Raw genomic sequence first — 23,037 nt, forward strand, 5'->3', positions numbered from 1 at the left:
AATGTTGCCGGACTGAAATGGTAGGCGTGGCGTGGTGAACGGTGCGCTTCAGCGCCTGACAGATTTCACGTGTCAGGGCGATGCGGGGATCGAGCATCGAGAATCGCTGGGTGACACTTCATCACCGTGTGCAACGACCGTGATCGTCCCAGAGCCATTGTGTGAAACTCCGTGAATGAACGTTCTACAGCCGCTTGGTTAAACGATATCATCAAATCCTTTGGGGACTTTCTCGGGGGGAAAGAAATGAGGAAATAGGTATAAGTGAAGACAATCTGGCTGAGTCTTGTATCATAATGATTGTTTGTCACGTATAGAATTAGACAGTAATAGAATTTATAGGCTTAATGCCATGGACCACTTAAAGGGATGATAGTTAACAGTTTTGTTTGAAATGGGAATTCAGGTTTTAATCTTTTGATATCAGAAAGCAATTGTGTGAAATATTAAAGAACATACAATTCTATAAGAGGAATTAAAAGTTTATATGATGAAAATCTGTTTTGAAATCGCTGAGAAATCGAAAAACAGAATAAAACAAATTGGCCCTAATAATTATATAAAAGGTGGGTCGCATCTCTCAGCCAAAACTATACAATACCTTTAAAGTCCTTTTTGACTCACATTTCTCTACTTTCCCCTTTATTTCCAGCAGTCAAATCAAGCAAAAAATTGAGCTGGTTCGAACTTACAACTTATGTATTTTTTGGTCGTTTTTTTTTTTTAATAGCTAGGCTACACTTTATCTTTTTTTTTTCTTCAGAAGAACACTAACGATTCATCAGTCTTATCAGCTGGTATGATTATCTATATTGATACTCAGGATTTATGACAACCAGAATACTGTATTGCTCAAATACGAAAACTGTAAAAAAAAAAAAAAAAAAAAAAAAAATACCAAGACTTGTTGTTAAAACATAAAACCATGAAAATTTACGATGAAACGAAAAACGTCACTTGATATCAAGAACCAGTTTCACTAAGAATGATAGAATTTTAACATTACAGCAAAGTGTAAGGTTGTATAATATCTGCAAATGGGCTGCCCCTAACATCACATTATTTTCATCTGTCTCGTATTATAAAGTAATTGCATTAATTCTAGTTTATGCTCTGATTCATCTCTCTATTTCACATCATTCTGATCTTTAGAATCCCAAATTTGAAATTAAGGTACTTATATACCTTACAACACACGGTCAATACGATCTACTCTACACAGTGATGTTACCATGGTTACGGCTAACTCTTCGCATTTGGTCAGTCAAATAACATTCCACCATGGATTGCACGTCCACTATCCGCGCGAGCGCGATGATCGTCTTCATTACACACCTGGGACAGGAAGAGGCTGGGGTGGGATGGGATCAATTAGGACTACTAGTATGTTCATGGCAACTCAAAGTAATGATGGACGCATCACATCTATTACTTCCGCCAAAGTGATATCTACTTGGTATTTACACATCTTTGCTGTCGGAACATAAGTGGAAATGGCTTCTTTTTGTTTTATCTTTAAAAGAGCGAAGTTTGTTCATGACATAATCATTATTTTCCTTTTATTACAAAATAGCAACCTCATTGGAACTCTATATATTTAGAGGTCTTTCATGAAAATGGGGCTTATAACATCATGAATATCATAAAACTATTGTAACAAGTTGTTTATCTTTCATGTGGCATTAATAAAGACAGTGAACTTTTTCGATTTGGTAAGAACATCTCGAACATGGCTTTTTTTTTTCTATTACTTCCGATCGACACAACATGCATACAGTCATGTATACACCGATCGAAAATAACCTATATCATAGCAGAACATGAATCTGACGAGGCTCGTGTTTTGGCATCCGTCATTCCTTACACTGCATGTGTAATTAGAGATTGGAGCGACTAGGTCATAACGGGGTGTACATCAAAGAAGCCGCCAAGTTTGGCGAAGCGACCTGCCTTCGTCCAATCACGAGCCAGAACAGCCTATTGTTCGTCACCGAGTTGGGCTATCCAATAGAATAAGCGAAGCAGCTGCCCCCATTCACGAAGAAGCGTGTTGGTATACGGTCGCTCAACCGCAATCATAACACATACGGCGCCGTGATAGGGAAGCTAGCCAAGCATCTCTCGTTTCGCCGTGTGCTATCGCCCTGCGCGAGCATATCTTCTTGGATTGATTATAAGGAAATTACTTTGTATTATTTTAATTCTTCCAAGGCCCTGTGCGGGATTTGTACATTTATCGTCGAGCCATCGATTGGCTGTATGGTGTTCTAGTCGCGACCGACCATGGGTTTCGATATAGATCGCTTTTCCGGTCCCGTAGACGAGGATTTTAAGTGCAGCATCTGCTTTGGTGTACTGGAGAGCCCCCTCGCCACTCCGTGCGGCCACGTCTTCTGTGCCAACTGCGTTTTGCCCTGGGTGGTGCAGAATGCATGCTGCCCACTGAAGTGTGAGAAGTTTTCCACCAAAGAACTGAACTCTGTCCTTCCTCTCAGAAACCTCATCCTAAAGCTGGAAATCCGTTGCGATAACTTCAGACGAGGCTGTCCTGAGGAAGTCAAGATCCAGATGCTGGCCCAACACCTCGAGGACTGTGATTTCACCCCCGTGAAGTGTTCCAATAAAGGATGTCAAGAGGTGGTGAACATCAAAGATCAAGCCCAGCACGAGACCCAAGCCTGCGAGTACCGGCCGGTGGGCCGCTGTGAGCAGGGATGTGGTCTTGTGCTCCAGTACAGCACTCGAGCCGACCACGACTGCCTGAAAGCTCTGCAAAACCATGCTTCGAGTTTGCAGTCAAAAATCAAAAACCAGGAACATAGCTTGAAGAAAAATTCGTTGAGGTACGGGAAGAGAGAGAAAGCCCTTTTGGCTCAGATTGCGTGTCTGCAGAATGAAATTCAAATGCAGGCTCTTCGATATCAGAAGAAACTCAATGAAAGCAAAGCCGAGATGGAATATATTTCTGCCGTCGCGTCTTTTGAGAAGGTGAGAACACCATTTCCCAAATTTGTTAAATATTATTGTAACACCATATTCAGCTAGCAATCTAATCAGATCTGAGATTTATCAATGTTATAAGATTTTATTTGAACTGCCCATACAGTTGTATGAATAAACATCCTGTGAAATCAAAATGGTAATATATGTGAGCATGAAAATAGGTAGAATACAAATTACAATGAACTGAATCAAGCAATGCCCATACTGCCCCCTTATAGTATAAAAGATTATATATTTCGAAATCATTGGCCATGGCAGAAATCCACTTTGTACACATATTGCATGACATTAGGTATTGCAGATGAAGATTCTAATGTTAGCATACACAAGCTGCAAGCTTTCATGCCTAATTTCTGAGTGAAGGCATTTCATCCGTTCGCCCCCTAGAAAGAACTAACCAATTTTGCTGGTATCCCGCTGTTCACATTACCAGAAAATTTCTGACGTGATTGGCTCGGTAGGCGGTCTCCAACTTCTTTTTCTCTCCCAACATCTGGTAGTAAAGGCAGTGATATTGATAAATATGATATCCCTGCATTCTGAGGTACACCTGAGCTGCTGAAATCAAATTTATTAAGGGGGGCTGCTGTTTCCTGAGTGTTCGAATGGAGGAGAACATGTTGTGGTGAGTAAATGTTTGGAGCATTAGCCATTTGAAAGGTGCATCTGTCAGCTCCCATTTCCTGTCCAGTATGTTTATTCTTAACTACTTTCTTGTTGAAGGAGAACTATGTTGTAGGCAAGTTTGGAGCCATGGCTGTGAGCTGATAAAACTTCTTCAGAGCCATATTTCTTTGATTCTTTATGGTATATTACCATTTGTCAATATTTTCAACTTCTGTAGGTGCTCTTTTGACGTGACTGTGGTAAGAGCAATGTGATTTGGCAATGTTTTTTTCCACTTGGTCTACATGGCAAAACAAAGAATGCTTGTTCCTGTTATATAGTTCCATGCTTACTAATTCCAGATTTATAGACCCTACTTAGCCATGCAGCCAAGAGCTCTGTGGCTGAGATGTTTACTCCTCGGTTCATTGGAGCGCAAGTTTGCAGGTTGAATGGAAACTTTGTGATCCCTTTTGTAAAGTTCTTTGAAAGGGTTTGTTCTTCACCATGGTGTGCTGATTGTCCAAGGGATTTACAAAGGCAGCAAGGTCAAGAGAGTGTAAGCCACACTGGGACCCCCAAGATGTGCAAACTACATCATTGACATAAATTATTTTTTTTTTCTTTTTACGGGGGCTGTTTTCTGCCTCCATTCTCAGCTGTCTTCATATGTAAGGAGTTCATATGATGCAATCATGTTCACTTCTTTTTTGCCATCTAAATTTACAGTATCTAATTCTTTTCATCCAAGGCAAGGAATAGCTTGCCATGTTTTGGAGAAAAAAAAATGAATGCCAATGTGATATACAGTGTAATTCATATTGATGATAATTGTTAACACAAAGTTGGGTATATATGCTAATTTGACTTTTTTAAATTTCCATTTTGTATATTTTCACAATCAGTAGGCCTAGGTGTATGATCAATGAAGACACACACTAATCCCACACACACAGAGGGCCTAATACATAATGTTTGTGTCACACAATTTTGTACTATGAATGTAATCATTAGGATATTAGTTAATTTTGCTCACAAAATGACTGTATTATATGTTTGCATGAGATGTAGCATAAAGTACTAAAGCCATCCTGACACTTGCACCAATTTGGCTTCCACACTGCCCCTCCCCCCCCCCCTCCCCCATTTTGACATGGCTGTACATGCTATTCAGTGGCATGTAGTCTCTTTTTGGTCATGTTTGAACTCACAAATTGTTTATGAAATGCATAATCTCTATGACATGCACGGTCATGCCATGTTTATGCCATACTTTCGCATTCTTCAGGCACTGGTATTGACATGACCTACTACAAAGTGTAGTGTTGGTCATTTTATTTTATTTTATTTATTTTTTTTTTTTAGACTTGTTCCAACCAGTTCATGTAATTCTGCACTGCCCAGCAATATGACATGCGTTGAAACAGTCTTCCTGTGCAGCGGTTCTGCATAGTTGCCCGAAAAATTTAGTCATGCCAAAATTTTGAACATGTTCAAAATTTCACTCATTGGACAGCATCCTCCTGCACGTTGCAGTGAACGTTTCCACAAACGTTTCCTGCATTGGCATGAAATGGTATGCCGATGCTTAACCCATGCACATGTTTACCAAAATAGAAAGTGTCAGGGTGGCATTTGATATGTATACAAAAATTATGTACCACACAAGTTGCCTACACAATTGGCACTTGATGAATGCAGGTGTTTGCTGGTAAGACTGTTTGTTGAACATGTACTGTAATGTTATTGATGGGAAATGAAGTGATGTCAAACATCAAGAGGCCAACAAACAAGATACTTCTCATATTTTGAAATATTTCTGGTAGAAGAAACTTTATTTTTCTCAGTGCTTGTACCCTGACCCATACTCTGATGTTTACACAGGTACTGCAGTGATGTGTTGCATGTGAGCAAGTTTACATCTCAAGTTGTCATAATGTCTACTTGCTTGATCTTTTATTTATGAATGCTGTCAAACACTCAAGTTTGCGGTTCCTTTGATGTCAGGGGATACAACATGTGAAGAGTTTGTGCACAAAAACCGATAAGTCCATTTTTGAAGATTTTGAAGCATGGTCTCTGTCATAAAGTAAAAAATAATACCTTTTAAGTGATATATTGGTCACTACATGAAAGGTAAATTTTTGAAGTTATGGTCAAAAGAAGCCAAAATTTACTTATTATTCTCTTTATTTTTCTTGACCTTTAATCGCAAGTATCTCCATTTGGCAAATATGGACTTATCGGTTTTTGTGAACAAACTCTTCATGTAGTCTCTACCCTGGCCAGTAGTTCTTCATTAATCATAATGTTGTTCCTGCCTCCTTTAGCCTTTGCTGATCACATTCTTATTTTCTGATCTTCCTTTTTAGCCCTGGGAAAGTACTACAATTCTCTCACTGGAACTCAAGCGACAAGACGGTAGCCTTGGGTTTAATATTATTGGTGGAGTAGCGGTAAGTCTGTTCTCTGCCAATCGTTTGTTTGTCTGTTTTCAAACGTTATGCAAAAAATTTTGTGTTATGATTTTGATGAAGTTTTCAGGAGAGGTGATGAAGTGGCAGATGGTAATCCATACATGTATTTAATGTCGGGAATCCAGGTTTCTTGATTGAATGATTCCTGCCCATTATAAGATTGGGTAGGGGTACAATATATGTCATGTTGCAGATGTGAGGAGACCATGTGATGTCATGATAGCAATCCTAAACTTCTCATAATCCTAGATTGCTTGATTTATATATATTCGATGGAAGAAGATATAAATTTAAAGAAAATGATCTTTTCATTGTCTGAAGGCAGGAGTACTAGGTAGGCATATCTTAAATATTATTTGAATGTTTGTGCTTTGCTGGATACTTTGCAAGCATGAGGAATCTTCCATGAGACAGTTCAGTCTCCGCTTTTTGTTTGCGATACATTCCTCAGGGTAAGGAGAAGTGGTGAATCTGAACATTGTCCTGCATATATCCAGCGAGTAATGACCAGGTGATTATTGATTTGGAGAGAGTTTACAATTAGAGACAAGTGGATTTGGCTCTTTACCTGGCATATAACTGAACTTAGACAGATCATAGACCTTACTGGAACTCTTTTGAAAAGGGATCCTGAGGAATTTAGCGCTGCTTTTTATCAAAAGGGGCGACACAATGGGAGAAGACAATACGCAGCATTGACGAGGGGGTGGGGGAGAGAAAGGGCCTGGGCGTAATTTGGATCTTTGTGAGAGTGTGCGAGTTGCGAAGTTTTCTTTCATGTCAAGAGAGGGGTGAATTGGAGAAAATGATGCTTGGAGCCGGGTGGAGAGAGGACCAGACAAAAAGGAGAGACAGAGTTCCCAGTGGTGAGAATGAGAAGGGAGAGTGATGAGAGGGTGGGGGGGGGGGGGGAAGAAAAGGAGCATTCTTTTTGTTGGTTCTCTGGTGGAAAAGGGTCAGTTGGGAGTCTCTCCTTTATTATGGTGTTGCTCAGTTGCTGCCTTGCTTGTCTACTGGTACTGGTACATCGATGTTGCAAGGGATGGAAAAAACAAATGACTGCAAAGCCTGAAAACTTTCCAAAGCCAGCTGGTATAAAGTTGGTAGCTACTTTTTGGTACACATCCTACTGTTTAATTTCATCTCATGCTAGTCATCAGATGACATTTCATGCTAAAACTATGTGTTTAATCTCAGTACAGACTCCCTGATGCTTTAAACTTTGAGAAAGGAAAGTATCTTAGTGGAAGTTCTGTCATTTTCTGGGGGAAAAAAAGGGACATCAGTAATTCTAAGAGCTATCCATATTCTACACCTCTGGAGAATTCTTTGCTGAACTAACTTCTGTTCCAGATATCCATAGTTGTTGGACAAGGAGATGACATCCTCTTGTACCTGAGGAGCCTTGATATCATGGAGGCACAGGAGTATGGATGAAATATTTAAATAGATGTAAAGCTTAGATTCTGAGATACCGACATTGTGTCTGGCACACCAGGCAGCACACAGTCAGGTTGCAAAAAAAAAAACCCTCTCCATGTATTTGTGAATTTGAGGCTAGCTTCAATTATATTGTCTATACTATTTATCCCCAGCTGCAAAATTAGTGTGTATTCAAGTACATAGCATTATAAGCTTTCAGAGAGGTCAATATTGTTGCTGTCCAATGAATCAATGACCAGTGAATCTCCTAGTTCACTCCAAGTTCAATTTGAATACAATTAAGAAGGTAATTCATTTAAATGAGCATAATTTTAGAAGATTTGTTACAACTGATGTAATACAATGTATTAAAAAGTTATTGAAGTTTAAAATTTCATGCATTTCCAAGAATTTAGTAATAATCAATTTGTCATAAACCAGTGTAGAGCAGATTAGGTCACAAGTTTCTCTGCTGACCTACATTCAAGCTTCCCACTGACCCGTACTCGAGTCTTCTTTAACTTTGCTTGAACAGAATGACACAGCCTTATGCACTGATCAAATGACTGTTATACATTGTGTATTCACAAACTCCTAAGGTGACAGATTATTGACCCCCCCCCAAAAAAAAAAAAAAGAAAAACAACAATCTCATCAACAAAAAGCCTCATTATTTTAAAATTACATTATAGTTTGTCAGATGATCATAATCGTGATTCTACTGAGAAACAAACCTACTAAGAGGAACAAGTCTGCTCTGCTTGGCCTTGCCAGCTTTCTCCAGAGTAACTAAAAGGTACATAAGACACACATGCAGTTTCAGCATATAGCAAAATATGGGAAGATAACAATTTAACATATAAGAACAACAATTCCACCACTGAAGGCTTAAGTGAATTAGAAATTTGCTGTATCCATCTGCTGATATCATTTTACATGTGAAAGCAGATATGTGTGTTTCCTCTCTATGCCACATATTAAGAAGAAAAATTAGTTGTGCTTTTGTCATCGTGTACGTGTTTCCTCCACAGGCACCTAGGATGTCATACAATTTGATCCAAATTGAAAATTGAATATCTGGTAACAATCATGTTATCCATAAATGTATTAGATTTGTGTGACATGTTGTGCCGAATGGTGTCCAGTTGCTGGCAAATTTCACGCGGAGACTGATACTCAAAGCCTGCACATCAATACTATTCATCCACATCTGGTGATATGTATCAGAATGATTGCCCCTAGGTCCTGTCGAAATTGTCACCATTAAGAGAGATGGCGGGTATCTCTCTCACTCTGGCGTGGAACTCAAGCTGACAAGCTTGCTTCCATCGCAGAGAAACTTGAGGAAAACACTGGTGGGGAGAAACAATGTGTTTCTGCAATTGTATCCTCTATCTGAGAAATAATTCATTCATATGGGAGAAATCTTTGATGGAAAGAATATAAACAATACAAGTGTTAGTATGGAAATGAATGCAAAAACTAGAGGCCGTGGTGACAGCTGCCTTCAGCTAACTGCAGGGCATGTAATTCATGCCTCCATCTTCTTGTGAAGACGCTTTTCCTCCAGTAATTACAATTCATTGTGGAAGGCTGATACCATTTACGACCCCCACGCTGAAATCGTAGACTTTTCCATCGTTTATGGATTATTCATTCAGGTAACACCATTGTATTCACAGAACATTGCACAGTATTTTGGAAGCCTACATTATTTATGGCTGTTTAAATCAAAGCTGTGATAAGTTGCATGTACTGTAGCTCAATACTATTCATCATGCAGAATGAGCCGTCGATATTATTACTCCTAGCCTAAATATTCTTCTTTATTTTGTACACTAGTGCATGGTCGATAAGCACTAAATGAGTCGGCAAAATATTACTTCTGAAATATTGGTTTGATCTTTCTTGAATAGATGATCCGTGATAACAAGTAATAAAGTGTTGATGAAAACATCCATGACCCAGTAGTCACAGTAAGCAGTTTAGAGATCCGTCAGGGAGATTCCTTTGTTGAAAGCGGAAGAAACCCATTAGAAAGATTGTAATTTTGAAAGGTCTTTTTGAAACGAGTAAATATTGGCAATCTTTATTCTGTTAGAAGTAGTGTGGGCTGTGTTCAGAACCATGACTTTCGCACTGCCAGGGGATGTTATTACAACCAATGGGGGTTATCACAGATCCCGATAGCTATGATTTGATTGAGGTGCTTGGGCGTGCTGTGATAGGCCAGTAGTGCAGCATGTATGTACACCAGTGGGACTGCATGATGGGCCCTGTGAGCTCCCTCCCCCACTCACTCACTGTACCTTCCATCCAAGGCCATGGTAAATATACACTGGACTCCAAATAAGGCAATGCACAAAGCATGGAGGGCTAAGCCCCAACACACACACATTTGTGAGCCAGCCCACAATGTTTTGGGGGGATTAAAAATGTTACACCAGTGCGACAATATGAGTTCAGGTGTGTAAAGTTTCTTTGGGCAGTCAAATTGATGAGTGTAGAAGTCCTGAGATAAGATTGAAAGGCCTGTTTGCTCTCTTCTCTCCTTCTATCTCTCTCTTATGTACCAACCACTACACATTCTGTATGGACATGAGTCCTATGAATAGGGCTCCAAAATTATGTTTGCCATTAATCTTAGTTGTGCCTAAGTGAATTTTAATACATTTATTAAGAGAGAGAGAGAGAAAAAAAAAAAACTGGGATGGCATCAAGTGAGGGTGTTTATCTGGACTGTGTTTGTGTGTGAATTCATTTATTGTAGAGATTTGGAGGGTAATGTGTTAAATATTACATTAACACAATTAGACCTATGTTTTGTAAGTTCACTCAGCATGCATATAAAATGATTTTGACACACATTTAGGCATGCACTCTTGCCCATGTATATCAGATTTAAAATCTGTAGTACATGTATATCACTGTTCTGTCAATACCTCAGTCTTACAGTATGTTGTTTTGGACTTCATGATGGCTTATATGGTCTTGTAAGAGCCAGAAAGTGGCAATTGATAAGGGGTTAGATTCCCCTCAGATTGTGGAAATCCTGTGTGCTATTGATATATTCTTCTCATATGGCTGGTACTTATCAAAGTCATATACATGTAATTATACTATGTAATAGTCTTAGTTATGTGCCTCACTGATATGTGCGTGAGAATGTTGGCCTTGGATTGGTTGGTTGTATCTATAGACAGAAAACACTCCACTGGGTTTTGTTAAGACATCATTAAAAAAAAGCTCCAATGACTGCTGAGAAAGATTGTCATGATATGGCCCTATTGATACTGTTGGTTTACATTTGGGCTAACGTAAAGCTGTACAAGCAGCATAAGCACACACTAACTGAGGTGATGATGTAATTAGTAAACTCACAGCTGTCCCATTTATTTGTAAACAACATTTCTTACAAATCATGATTGCATTCAATGATTTTGCAGAAACACCTATTTCCCCACAAAAAGTCATCATTGCTAGGCTATTGCAACACAAATTTTTGATGTGCGAGATACACACTTTGCTTTATTACAGTAAGTTCACCTCTGAAAGAAAAACTGAACGCAGGTCAGGTTGAGATTTGTGCCACCATAACATTAACTCATCTAAGTTGCATTTAATTTGCTACTTAACAAGTACAAATGTATATCACTGTTTTATGAAATTGTGATACTTCCAACTTTCTTGAATGTATTTTAGGCCCACTTTTAATGAAACCTGAGCTGTTCTGTGGGTCTGATGTCACTTTATTACAGCCATTATGAAGATATGTATTGCATGAAAGACAAATTCAGTTATACTTATACACTTGAGAAGTGAGTTATGTGAGGAAAGCATAGTACGTACATGTAGTAGCAGACTAACTTGTTAACATGATACCATGTATAAATGAGCCTTATAGAAAGATGAAGTGAAGAGAGCCCAGTCATGCAGCTCAATGTGATTACCTGAACTGTTATGTAGGATTGAAATAGATGAATACAAATCGGAATATTGATGAATGTTCCTGTCACAAGTGCAGTTGTGTATTGTGGAAAACTCTTTGGCGGTGTGTTCAGATTTAGCTGCATCATTATCCCGTGCATGTAAACACTCACTTCTGTAAAGAGACACATGATTTAGCACAGTGACATTTTTAAGTTTTGCCATAACAAAAGGAGTTCCATCAAACTGTAGCATATTTGATGTTTGGCTGAATGAAGGGAGAGAATATGTTCATTAAAAATATGCGTAGAAAATGTTTCAGAAATGGGGTGCAGGTACACTGTAGGGAAAAGAGGAAAACTTGTGAAGAGAAATGTACAACTGCACATGTAATTTATGTCTTTATTGTGGGGGGGGGGGGTGCTGGGTGAGGGTGAGAGAAAACTGCTGTGAAATGTCATCGTTGGACAGAATTACGTAGCTAGAGGAAATAAATATTCTGTATGTGAGATTAATGTAAAGGAGGACTGAGAGAAACAATTTTAACTGTAACTTAGGTGTAAGAGATGGAGAGAATCAAATGTCAGTGGCCATGTCAGAGGTGCATGGGTAGAGAGAGTTTACAAAGGGATGCATCATTGTGTCGTAGAGTGAATATACATTGTAGTGCGACATATAATTCATGGCAGGGTAGGGCTACAAGAGAATTCACTAAAAGGTGCAATGTGCAAATGGGGAGGGGGAGGAGTGAGGAGAGGAGTGAGGGGATGTAGGGGGAGGGGAGGGGGGTACTTTGCCAAGTGATGTGTCCCTGTGTTTAGGAGGAGTGAGGATCCCTTGAGCTCAAATTAGAGCAACCAATCCTTCAGAGGTTAGAGGTCAGAAACAAAAGTTGCTTCAAATCCCCAAGAAAGGATCAGATGTTTAAATTGGATTTTCCTTTGGAAGCTGGGTATTTGCATTCTTTGTTATTTTGGAAAAGAGTAAGAAATTCCTCACATTTCAATGTTTGCCACACATGGAAACATCATGTGTGATTTTGAAAGGAAATTGCAACACCCATGGTAGGCTTCCCACTGTACAAATTCAGGATGCAATACAGTCAAACTCGGATACCTCGACGTCGGATAAGCCGAATATCACTTACCTCGGGGGCAAAATGAAAGTCCCGATTGTTCCGATGGAGTTTCCGTGTATTAAAATTCGCGTAGCTCGAAAGAGATAACTCGAAGTTCGGTTACCTCGAAGGGAAATCTAATGTCCCGATCTTAATTAACTTATTGTTTTCCCAGCATGTTGCTCGAATCGAAATTGCAAACATCACTCAGCATTTCCGACTAATCGCGCGTGGACAGCAAAGACATGTCACAAATGTTTTCACACTCGATTGTAAATATTCTGAGACCAGAACAATCGCGCCCAAGAAGAAATACCCGATACACAGCTGACAAGGAAAATCCCCAACACCTACCAACACACGTACATGGTATGCACATAGCACCCGTGCCAATGGAGTGCTTTACGATAGCACTACGCGCTGCCCCATCATTCACTGTGTCTTGATTTTTGATCGAGACAGTCATACCGTGCGCGTAGATTTCTCAACCGTCGGGGCGCACCTGCTTACGTTGACAGTTATATCTTTGCCATTAATCACGCTCCACTGTTAAAACATCAATCTCCCTCGTAGTGCCTTTTTTTAAACTATTTTTTTTTTCCTTTCACGAAGTTTACTTCCCCGAGAACGCAAGCACTGAAACTTTTTTTTTTCCAGCAATGCGATTATGAAAATCTGGAAGTATAGGCCGATCACAATGAAGAATAGAATACACAGGGCTCCACACTAAGTTTTATCGGGCCACCAATATCATTGATTTTTATTTTCCGGTGGTCGAAAGTAAAATCTGGTAACAAAAAAAAAATCAGGAAAAACATTAGAAAAACTAAATCGGTCCTACTAAACATAGACAAATTAATATTAAGCATTATTGAAGTGATACAGATGCCCATGTCTAAAACAAATGAATAGAAAATTCAATCATCTTACTCTGTGTGTAAAGATTTGACAAAGAGGCGTAGAGATTATTTAAAAAGTTGATGCCCAATATATTGAGGAGGTCAAAACTTACGTTTGAAATGAGAAAATGGGAGCATTTGCTGACATTTGTTAGCATCCGACATTTGTTTTAGCATTGTAAAAAGCCGAAAGTTACCGTTATTCATTTTTAAATGTAAAAGCAAACAACCGACATTCATTTTAGAATCTTACGGAGCTGAATACTATCCTAATCCATTTCCAAACGTGAAAGCAAACATCTGCTATTTGTTTTAGCATCTAACTGAGCGGATTAATACCATTAATCATTTCCAAATGTTAAAGCAACAATCTGTTATCTATTTTTGCATCGTACGGAGCAGAATATTACCGTTATTCATTTCAAACACCCGACATTTATTTCATTATTGAACGGAGCCGAATGTTACTGCTGTCCACTTCCGAAAGTGAAATGAATCATCTGACAATTATTTTATCATCGCACGGAGCCGAATGTTACTGTTTTTCATTTTTGAACGTCAAGGCAGACATCAGACATTTTGGACCATGAAACGTATAGCTGAATGTTACTGATATTTATTTCGAAATGTACTGTAGCAAATATCCAATATTTTTTTATCATCGTATGGGGCAGAATGTTACTGCTGTTCACTTCCAAACATGCCAAACGTAAAAGCAATCATTCGACATTATTTTAGCATCTTCCGGAGCTGAATGCTATTGACATTTACTTTTGAACGTAAAAGCACACATCCGGCATTTATTTTATCAGTGTACGGAGTTGAATATTATTGTTATTCACTTCAGAACATCAAAGCAAACATTCGACATTTATTTTAGCATCTTCCGGAGCTAAATGTTATTGCAATTTACTTTCGAACGTAAAAGCAAACATCCAGCATTTATTTCATCATTGTCAGGAGTTGAATATTATTGTTACTCTTTTCCGAACGTCAAAGCAAACATCAAACATTAATTTTACCATCAAACGCAGCTGAATGTTACTGTTATTCATTTTGAAATTTAAAAGCAAACATCAGACAGTTATTTTAGCATCATATGGACATGATGGAGCAGAATATTACTGCTATTTTCTTCCGAACATAAAAACGATCATCTGACATCTATTTTAGCATCTTCCGGAGCCGAATGCTATTGCTATTTACTTTCGAAAGTATAAGGAAACATCCGACATTTATTTAACCATCGTACGGAGAAGAATGTTATTGTTTTTCATTTCCGAACGTCATAGCAAAAATTCGACATTTATTTCAGCGTCTTCCGGAGCCGAATGTTATCCTTATTCATTTCCGAACGCAAAATCAAATATCTAACATTAGTTTTAGCACCATACGGAGCTGAGTCTTATCGTTATTCATTTCCAAAAGTATGAGCAAACATCCGACATTTATTTCAGTATCATACCGAGTCGAATATTACCGTCATTCATTTCCACAATTAAACGCAAACCCCTGACATTTATTTTAGCATCTTACGTAGCCGATTGTTACCGCTGTTCATTTTCAAAAGTAAAGGCAAACATCCGATTTTTTTTTTTTTTTTTTTTTTTTTTTGTGGCGCGATCGGGCCACCAAAATCTTTATTTCTGAAATTTTGATTTCATTTCCGATTTTCACTCAATTCATTCATATAAAAGTTGATTCAATTCAAATTGACAAGCATGCAAACAATCAGTAGGCACTATAACAGACACCATGTTGAACATCGATAAACGTCGAACATCGATAAACATCGGATAAGTCGAAGAAAATTCGACGTACGCGTACCTCGAAATTCGTGTACGTCGAACCATTTTTTTCAGTCCCGACGAATTCGAGGTATCCGAGTTTGACTGTACTTCATTTAACATTTACATGAATGCTGATATTACACTGTAGGCCCTACCCTTGTATATAGTAGATAGAAGGAGAGTACATTAGTCCTGTATTGTTCTGGGATTTTTAAAAAAACACTTATACATGTATGTCACACTTGTTAGTAGATAGAAGGAGAGTACATTAGTCCTGTATTGTGCTGGGGACTTACTGTATATGTCAAACTTGTACAAGTCTAAACAAGGTTGTTCATGGATGGATATTGTAAAGTCTCAAAATTTTTCAAATGTTTTTGAAAGCTATGAATTTGTTGTGGCTAAGACTTAACATCTACTGTAGGCTTAATCTTTCATGCTGTTTTTGTCACTTTGTAATAGTGTCATATTTAAAAGATATAGTGTTTGTAGATGTTGAATTTTGTTCCTTGAATATTTTATGAATCAACAAAGGAATGACAAGCGTAGCAAGAATAGAAACAAGGCATAGCGGTATCATTCATTTCAGGGAGGGTAGTACTTCCCTTTACGGGGAAATGTGGGCACAATTGAATGGGTCAGGGCAGAGATGTGTGGTTAAGACGTAGGATGCAGCGGTTATCCAGGAGGATGTACTGGTCTTATCTCAGAGCCCCCTTGTATGCTTCTCATTCAAGACTTTGTATAAACAGTGCATTCCCTCCCGCTCAGGAATGTCCAAAGTTTGAAGATAGTATGTGGATGAGAGTGTGGCATCTGGCCAGGGAGCAATGGTGTCCTCTTTCTGCATCTTTTCTCCTTGTGGTCCAGCGTCTTCCAGCCCCCATCCTCCGGTGCATCTGCTGTTTAGCCTTTGGGATGCGCTGTCGTCATCCCTGACAAGTATAGATGAGCCACAAATAGTTCCGTGGCAGGTGAACCTGCTAGACTCTGCCCTAAGTTAGGATGACACACTGAATATTTTCTTTTTCTTGTTCCTTTTTTTTTCACTTTTGATTGGTGTATTTTCTATGATAATTTGATCTCCGTCAAGGGAACTGTCATTTATACAGAGAGATGTTTTGTTGTGCGTGAATCAATGTTAGTATGTTAATATTCCAGGAAATATTGTTGTAAGTGCCTCCACTATGAAAAAAGATTTGCTTGATATCATGCTCTGATTTTATGGAATTGCCCTCTTAGTATGATCTCTTCATTTGAGGACAATCTGAACACATCTAGGGAAAAGGGTATATGCATAAGAACTTCAATACACGTATAGGTGTTGGTAAGTCATACAGGTCTCTTATATGAACATCACTATGGAAATACTGATACACAACACTGTTGAACATTCATGACAAAGACTGGTTCAATCAGTTGAATTTCTTCGTAACATCTGCAAAATACAATTAAATGCCAGCCATATCACCTAGCTACTTTGTGATAAGGGCAACTCCTATTATAATGAAGTCCTTGGGACTGGTAGTTTTCTTTCGTTATCCAAATTTTGTTATAGCTGAACAGTAAAGAATGTAAAGATATAGGGCCTATAGATTATAATTTGAGGACCTGAATTTTTCCTTTTTTGTATCAAGAATATTTGTTATTATGGGAGTGCACACTGTTGGTCTTAGCTCCTTTGCTTTATCATATTTCATTTAGCCAATTCACTCTTGGTAAATATATATTGAAATTGTTTATGATCTGTATGCTTGAATCTGTTGAATTGCTTTCATACTAGTGGTTAAATTGTTTTCGATGATGAATTATTGTGAACCTGGGGGAAAATATGTCTCTCTCTCTTATACAATGCCAAGGAGTAGAAAATAGTGCCATGGATTATGACTTCCCTTTTCTGCACAATTTTCTTTTCTTTTTTTTTTTCAGGGTGAAGGCGGAGTCTCTGAAGGAATAATTGTGTCGAGAGTGAACGAGGGCGGTCCAGCAGTCAGGTCAAAGCTTCGGATTCATGATCGCATCATGGAGGTAAGTAGCACAAAGACGCCATCAGCTGTGCTGTGACAACTGCGTGAAGTCTGACTAGGATGAAAGTTTTCAGATGCGTTGAGTGGTGTTGGTCTTTCTAAGATTAGCAAAAGAAGATTTTTCTTTTCCTTAGCTCTATTTTTCCATACTTCCTTGAGCTTGAAGCCATGAATTTAAGAAAGGTCATTTTTCCTGTTTTAGAGTACTAGTCCTTTGTACCTATTGCTGAAGTATGATCAACCAATGAGATACTTTTCGAGCTACAATTGTAGTTAAATACCTGCTTGGCTCAATCAACGTACCCACATGGACGTATGCCAAAGTTTTCTTTTTCGATGTCTCTGTTTGCCCTGAAGGGTGCGAGTGGCATGATCGTGACAGTGGATCTAGATTACTCCAAAATTGTAGAAAGCTGTAGATGTGCAGGTCATATCAATTTTCCTGTTTCACATTTAGATTGCAAAGAAGACATGGACCTTCCACAGGTACATTGATGTGTTTGTGATATGTGATGAGATGGATCATGTTAGGAATCATTTGTCAACATTCAAAGGGTGCCCAAAGCATTTTTTTTTTTTTTTTTGGGGGGGGGGTGCAACTTATGTAGTATTCCAATGTGAAGTACTGGTGTGGGAGCGAAGAGCTAAAAGAAGCTGTCATTCAGAAACCTCCTGCCGACCAGAATGGCGGGGTAAAACCCGTTTGATTACAGCCGTGGAGGCAAACATGCTGCGGTTTGGAGTTTGTCAATGCGACGACTCGGAATGAGTTGTGCAGACTGATTGAATCACCTCCCCTGCACTTACCCCTTACATCTGTTTCAATTGTCTGCTCTGACACACTTGGTTATGCTGAGGTGATGATAGTCTGCTGGGTAAATTGAGTCTTTGCTCTGATAGGGATACCATGCCTGCACCCCACCGTGTTGGAGTGGGGAGAAGGAGCCAGGGTATAGCTAGAGTGGGAGGATGGAGCTGTTGAGATTGATGGTGTGTGCTCGTCCTACCAGATGTGCTCAGAGCCATAGGATGCCCCCCTTGACAGACCGAGATGGGAGTTAATTTCAAAATGCAGTCAATGTATGTTGGATACGGACTCTAATCAGATGTGGGTACTGTGTATGGTTTTTGCCCTGGAGACCAGCGTATTGTGTGATTGATATCAATTGCTGGCTATGCCTCATTCATTAGGGAGAAACATCACTGTATTCCTGCCTGTAGGATGAAAGGTTGTAGTTTAGTCTCATTTGCTTGGTCAGTAGACCTGCCAACTCTTATGAAAAAAGAGAAAAAAATATTCATCTATACATATATTGTTATGAAAGTCAGAAGGGAATTAAAAACTACAAAGTGCATCCAAAGAGTACAAATTCACATAGGAAAAAAAAAAAAGATAAATAAAGTGACAAAGGATCGAGGCATGGTATCCCAGCTATTATTTTAGATGGTGTATGCATGCAACTCTCGTGGGTGTGTGATCATGGGATCCACACATAGAGTATAGGTAGCTACGTGACTCCATGGCTCCACACCTGTACAAATGTACCTCCATTGACATACACTTTAGTGCTGAGTTACAGAGTGCGCGCATGTGTGAGCCACCCCAGTGGGTGTCGACTCCTAGCAGAACTTTGTGAATAACTTGCCAAGGGTGTTGGAGGCGAGTTGATGGGGGAAACCGTTAAAGCTAGCTCCTTTTAATTGCATTTCTTCTTTAAAAGCAGACAAGAACACAAGTCTGATTGTGGATGTTGGATTTATTTCAGGCACTACTTAATGGCAAACATGACTTTATCTTAATGAATATTTCATGCACTAAAGGCATCTCTTGTTTTGACAAAGTCCTCTCTCTCTCTTTTTTGGTGTTGTTGTTACACAGGTGTAATATGTTGTTTTACTACATGAGTGTGCAAGTGAGTTATGGATTTGGACCTGGTGTAAGGTATTTTCATGAACATCAATGACTGTTTTTTCTCATCTTTCCCATATTTGACACATGTTTCAACACCTACTATCAAAACACGTTTTCAAAGGCTGTTTGGATCGAATGTCTCAATTTGTTAGATTTATCATCTCTATCATGAGTCAAGAGGGAGGCCTTGTTACTGTGCAGCTCCATTGCCCAGTTTGACCTGAGGAACAGAGATGTGTAGTTGGCAATGGTTGGTGTGGGCAGGTCTAAACTATAAACACGTTTCAAAACGACTTTGCATAAACTTATCATTTCCATAGAAATGCATTTCTGGCTCAAACACATTTGTGATCATGTTTTATTTTGGCAGTTAAGAATGGCATGTAAAAGCAAAACAGCTTTGCATTTGTCACCTGCCCAACTCTCACTGAAAGTTGTTTGGAAATCTTAATGCTATATCAGAAGGGAGTTGATAAATGCACCAAATATAAATAAAATATGAAATATGAATAAAGAAATGTAGCAAGTAGGAAAGAAGTTTGCATCATGACTTGCACTTATCTTGTCCTCACCGATTGATCACGTACCACACTGTACAAAGAATGATTGATTTGTTTTCTGTTACTAACAATGCTACACATCTGGAGAATGTCTGGATTTATTTCAATTGACATTCCTTTGTAGCTGAAGTATGCTCTCATTCTTGAATTCATTCATTTAACCTTGCATCCTACTTTCCGTTCAAGCTGTTATTGAGGGAGGGTCATTTGAAGGTATTTTCCTTTTGTTGGGATATATTTAGACCACATCTGGTGATATAAGTGGTTTTGAGTAGTGCATTGGTCCAGCCTTTCACCTGGCCCAATATATTGACAAATTAATACTTTGCTCTTTTAGGACACAAACCTGAATGGTAGTGTTCTGAAAAAAAAATAAAGGCCTATATATATATATATATATATATATATATATATATATATAGGCATACACTGGTATATATTTTATTTATTGCTTTTACAGGACACAAACCTGCATAGTACTAGTAGTTGTCTGAAAAGAGGAAGAAGATAGAATTAAAATGTTTATGTAATTGATTCCATTCTCTTTACAGATATGATTTAAACCAGAAACATTCGCGGCACGCAACTTTCGCAAATTGGAGCTGATGGCTTTTTTTTTCCCGGTGTGAAACGTTCGTGATATATTGCCACTGGCATTCAATACTTTGTGTAGAAAAAAAATGTGAAAGTGTCATGCACATTGAATTATCAGGTTTTACAGTGAATGTGGTCAAGGGTAATAATGTCCTAGAATCCATGTGTATATGGAATTCATTTAAACTTTGTGGCAAAGAAAATACTTATTTATGCAAAGGTAAGCAGAGCTTCCATGAACACGTACCATGTATGGTATAGTGGAGTCATGTACATAGAAACTGTATGTGGCTTCCCAAAAGAAATCCTTCTTTGATCAATGTTGACACTAATGGTCAAAGAGTGCAAATCTAGCAAGCAAGATTTCAAAATTTGTTTCAGAGAAGGAAAATGTACGAGCTGTCTGTTTCGAGATATCTCTCTTTGTATTTTTTTTTTGTCCTTCTTTTTCTTTCTAGGCCGCAGTAAGAAAAACCGAAATTGTAATGGGTTCTGTAATGAATGACTCACTAGGCCTCATGGTCCACCAATTTATAGTCAATAGGCCCGTTCACACACAAGGGAAAAAGTGCGATTTAAATATCGATTTTCTTATCGCGATCAAAATATCGAAATTTTTTCCAGTGTGGACAGAAAAATCTCACTAATTACCGCGATCCTTATCGCGATCCAACTCGCACTATTAGTGCGATTTTTCAGAATAATCGCGATTATTTTGCCAAGCGTCGTGTGTGTGAGCGCGATCGAGATTCGGAAATCGGTATTTTTAGTCCCATCGTTCGTAGAGCGTGCGAAACTCTATTGGGACTGCGGGGTCAGTCTTCGGTCATGCAAGATTCGCGCATGCGCACTTTGGCCACTGATCGTTCTTTCCTTGCTGCGAAGTGCGATTTTTCCCTGTGTATGAACGGTCGAAAAAAAAATCGAAATTTGGATCGCGATTGAAATTTAGATTTTCGTTGTTTGTGAACGGGCCTAATGTCATAAGTACATTGCTTGTTTTCCACAAATTGCTTTCACATTCTTGAGCTTTTCTTGGGCTGGGTAGAGGCTGATGCTTGCCTGCTGTCGGAGTCATTCCTAGACATCATAAATCATGGCTGCTGATAAAATGAGATGAAACAGGATGATTGCCCCTCCGCCTGCAGGGTTGGGGAGGGGTGGGGTGGGGAGGGGGTCTCCACCGGTCTAGCCTGGTATTAACCTAATGTTTGAGAGTGCACCACTAATGTTGTCATCCAGGAAATGAAAAACCGGCTTCCGCAAAGGGTAATTTCAGGGGAGAAATGAGTTCCAAATTCACCTGAGGGGGTAGCTCCGATATTAAGCTAATACATACCTGTGTAAGTATTGTAGTTGTAGATACTTTCAGGCACAGCTACATTCCATAGAAAACAGCAACAGAATATGGGTGATAACACTTGAGTGTTAATACCATCAGTGTTACTGCTGGTGTATTGAGGATCAGAGAAGTGACTCAAACTTCGTGATGTAGAGAAATACCTGCTCAAGGCCCTTCTTTTTGCCTTTTGCAGTTGTTTTGATATGAAATGATAATGATTATTGTTTATAATGAATAATGATCTTTACTTCTGTAGGTAATGTAGTCATATCCCATGTTTGAAAGGAATGAGTGTTATTAATATCCTGACATACCATATATCCAGTGAGGATTTTGAAAGGTATTGTGTGTCTGAGCATCCACTAGCGACCTTTGGATCTCTTTCAGGTGACTTACACAAGATTCGGACAATGGTAGTTGGAAAATCAATTTGGCGAGGGACTATTTGAGGAGGGTTTATCTTGGATGAAAGAAAGTGATGTGTTGAAAGATCAGAGTTACAGCAACAAAAGTCATCTTTAACTATAGCCATGAGTTTCCTATACCATGTTGGTTGAACAAGAGCTTATTGGATTTTAAATAGCTGCTTTTTACTTCCTGTGATTATGGGCAAATTAGATTAACTTTGTATCTGAGCGGTCGATAGCAGGGCCCTAAACGAATTAGAATGTCGCAGATTCTATGTGTGGAGCCCAGAAATTGTCTACTCACTGTAATTAACCTGGACACCGGATATGGATTTCTGTTCTACAAAGAGTTCATTTAGACATTTTGGATACCTTGCTGTCGATGTTCTCAAACCATCATGGCAATCTAAACAGTCTGTTATAATCAATTTATAGAAGTATACCAGAATTGGTTTGTCATTCTTAGTCTTTTTGACAGAACTAACAACTAGCAACTACATTGTAGATGATGCCAGTGAGGCCCTATCTGCAATACAGTACAATTCTCAACCCTGCTGAACTAAAGGCATACATGCCACCAGCCATCATGTAAACATCCAACATGCTAAAAGTTTGGTCTGCCAGGCATCGGACCCAACTTTTGGAGGAAAAAAAAAACAACAGCCCAACAGCATTGGAGGAAAAGGTTTTACCTGGTATATCATTCAGCATGTTGTGCACTGAGCTGTGGAATGATATCTGTCTTGTATTTCTCATTCCATGGCTTAGATTTTATTAAGAGAAACAATTTTGTTGGGACGTAAATAAGTTAGCAAAGTTGTAACTCCCGCTTTAGATATCATTGCAAAATCATGGCTTCCCTATATTGATTGTTTCTTTGTTTAGTTTAATCTTTGTCATTGCTCTCGAGTTTTAGGAGTGCAAAAACAAGGATGAGTGAAGTGAGTGATACAT

The 23,037-nt window shown here is 38.8% G+C and overlaps 1 protein-coding gene across 1 annotated transcript in view; it reads left to right on the forward strand.

Annotated features, from left to right (window-relative positions):
- The first annotated feature begins 2,283 nt into the window (after nt 1-2,283).
- LOC140240443 (E3 ubiquitin-protein ligase PDZRN3-like) overlaps nt 2,284-23,037 on the forward strand; it is a 203,042-nt gene continuing 182,288 nt past the window's right edge. Inside the window, exons 1-3 of the mRNA XM_072320216.1 lie at nt 2,284-2,988; nt 5,982-6,065; nt 17,171-17,269. Of these exons, the coding sequence (XP_072176317.1) occupies nt 2,284-2,988; nt 5,982-6,065; nt 17,171-17,269 (888 nt within the window). The remainder of the gene's footprint in view (nt 2,989-5,981; nt 6,066-17,170; nt 17,270-23,037) is intronic.

The sequence above is a fragment of the Diadema setosum genome, chromosome 2, assembly GCF_964275005.1.
Source record: "Diadema setosum chromosome 2, eeDiaSeto1, whole genome shotgun sequence".
Lineage (NCBI taxonomy): Eukaryota > Metazoa > Echinodermata > Echinoidea > Diadematoida > Diadematidae > Diadema > Diadema setosum.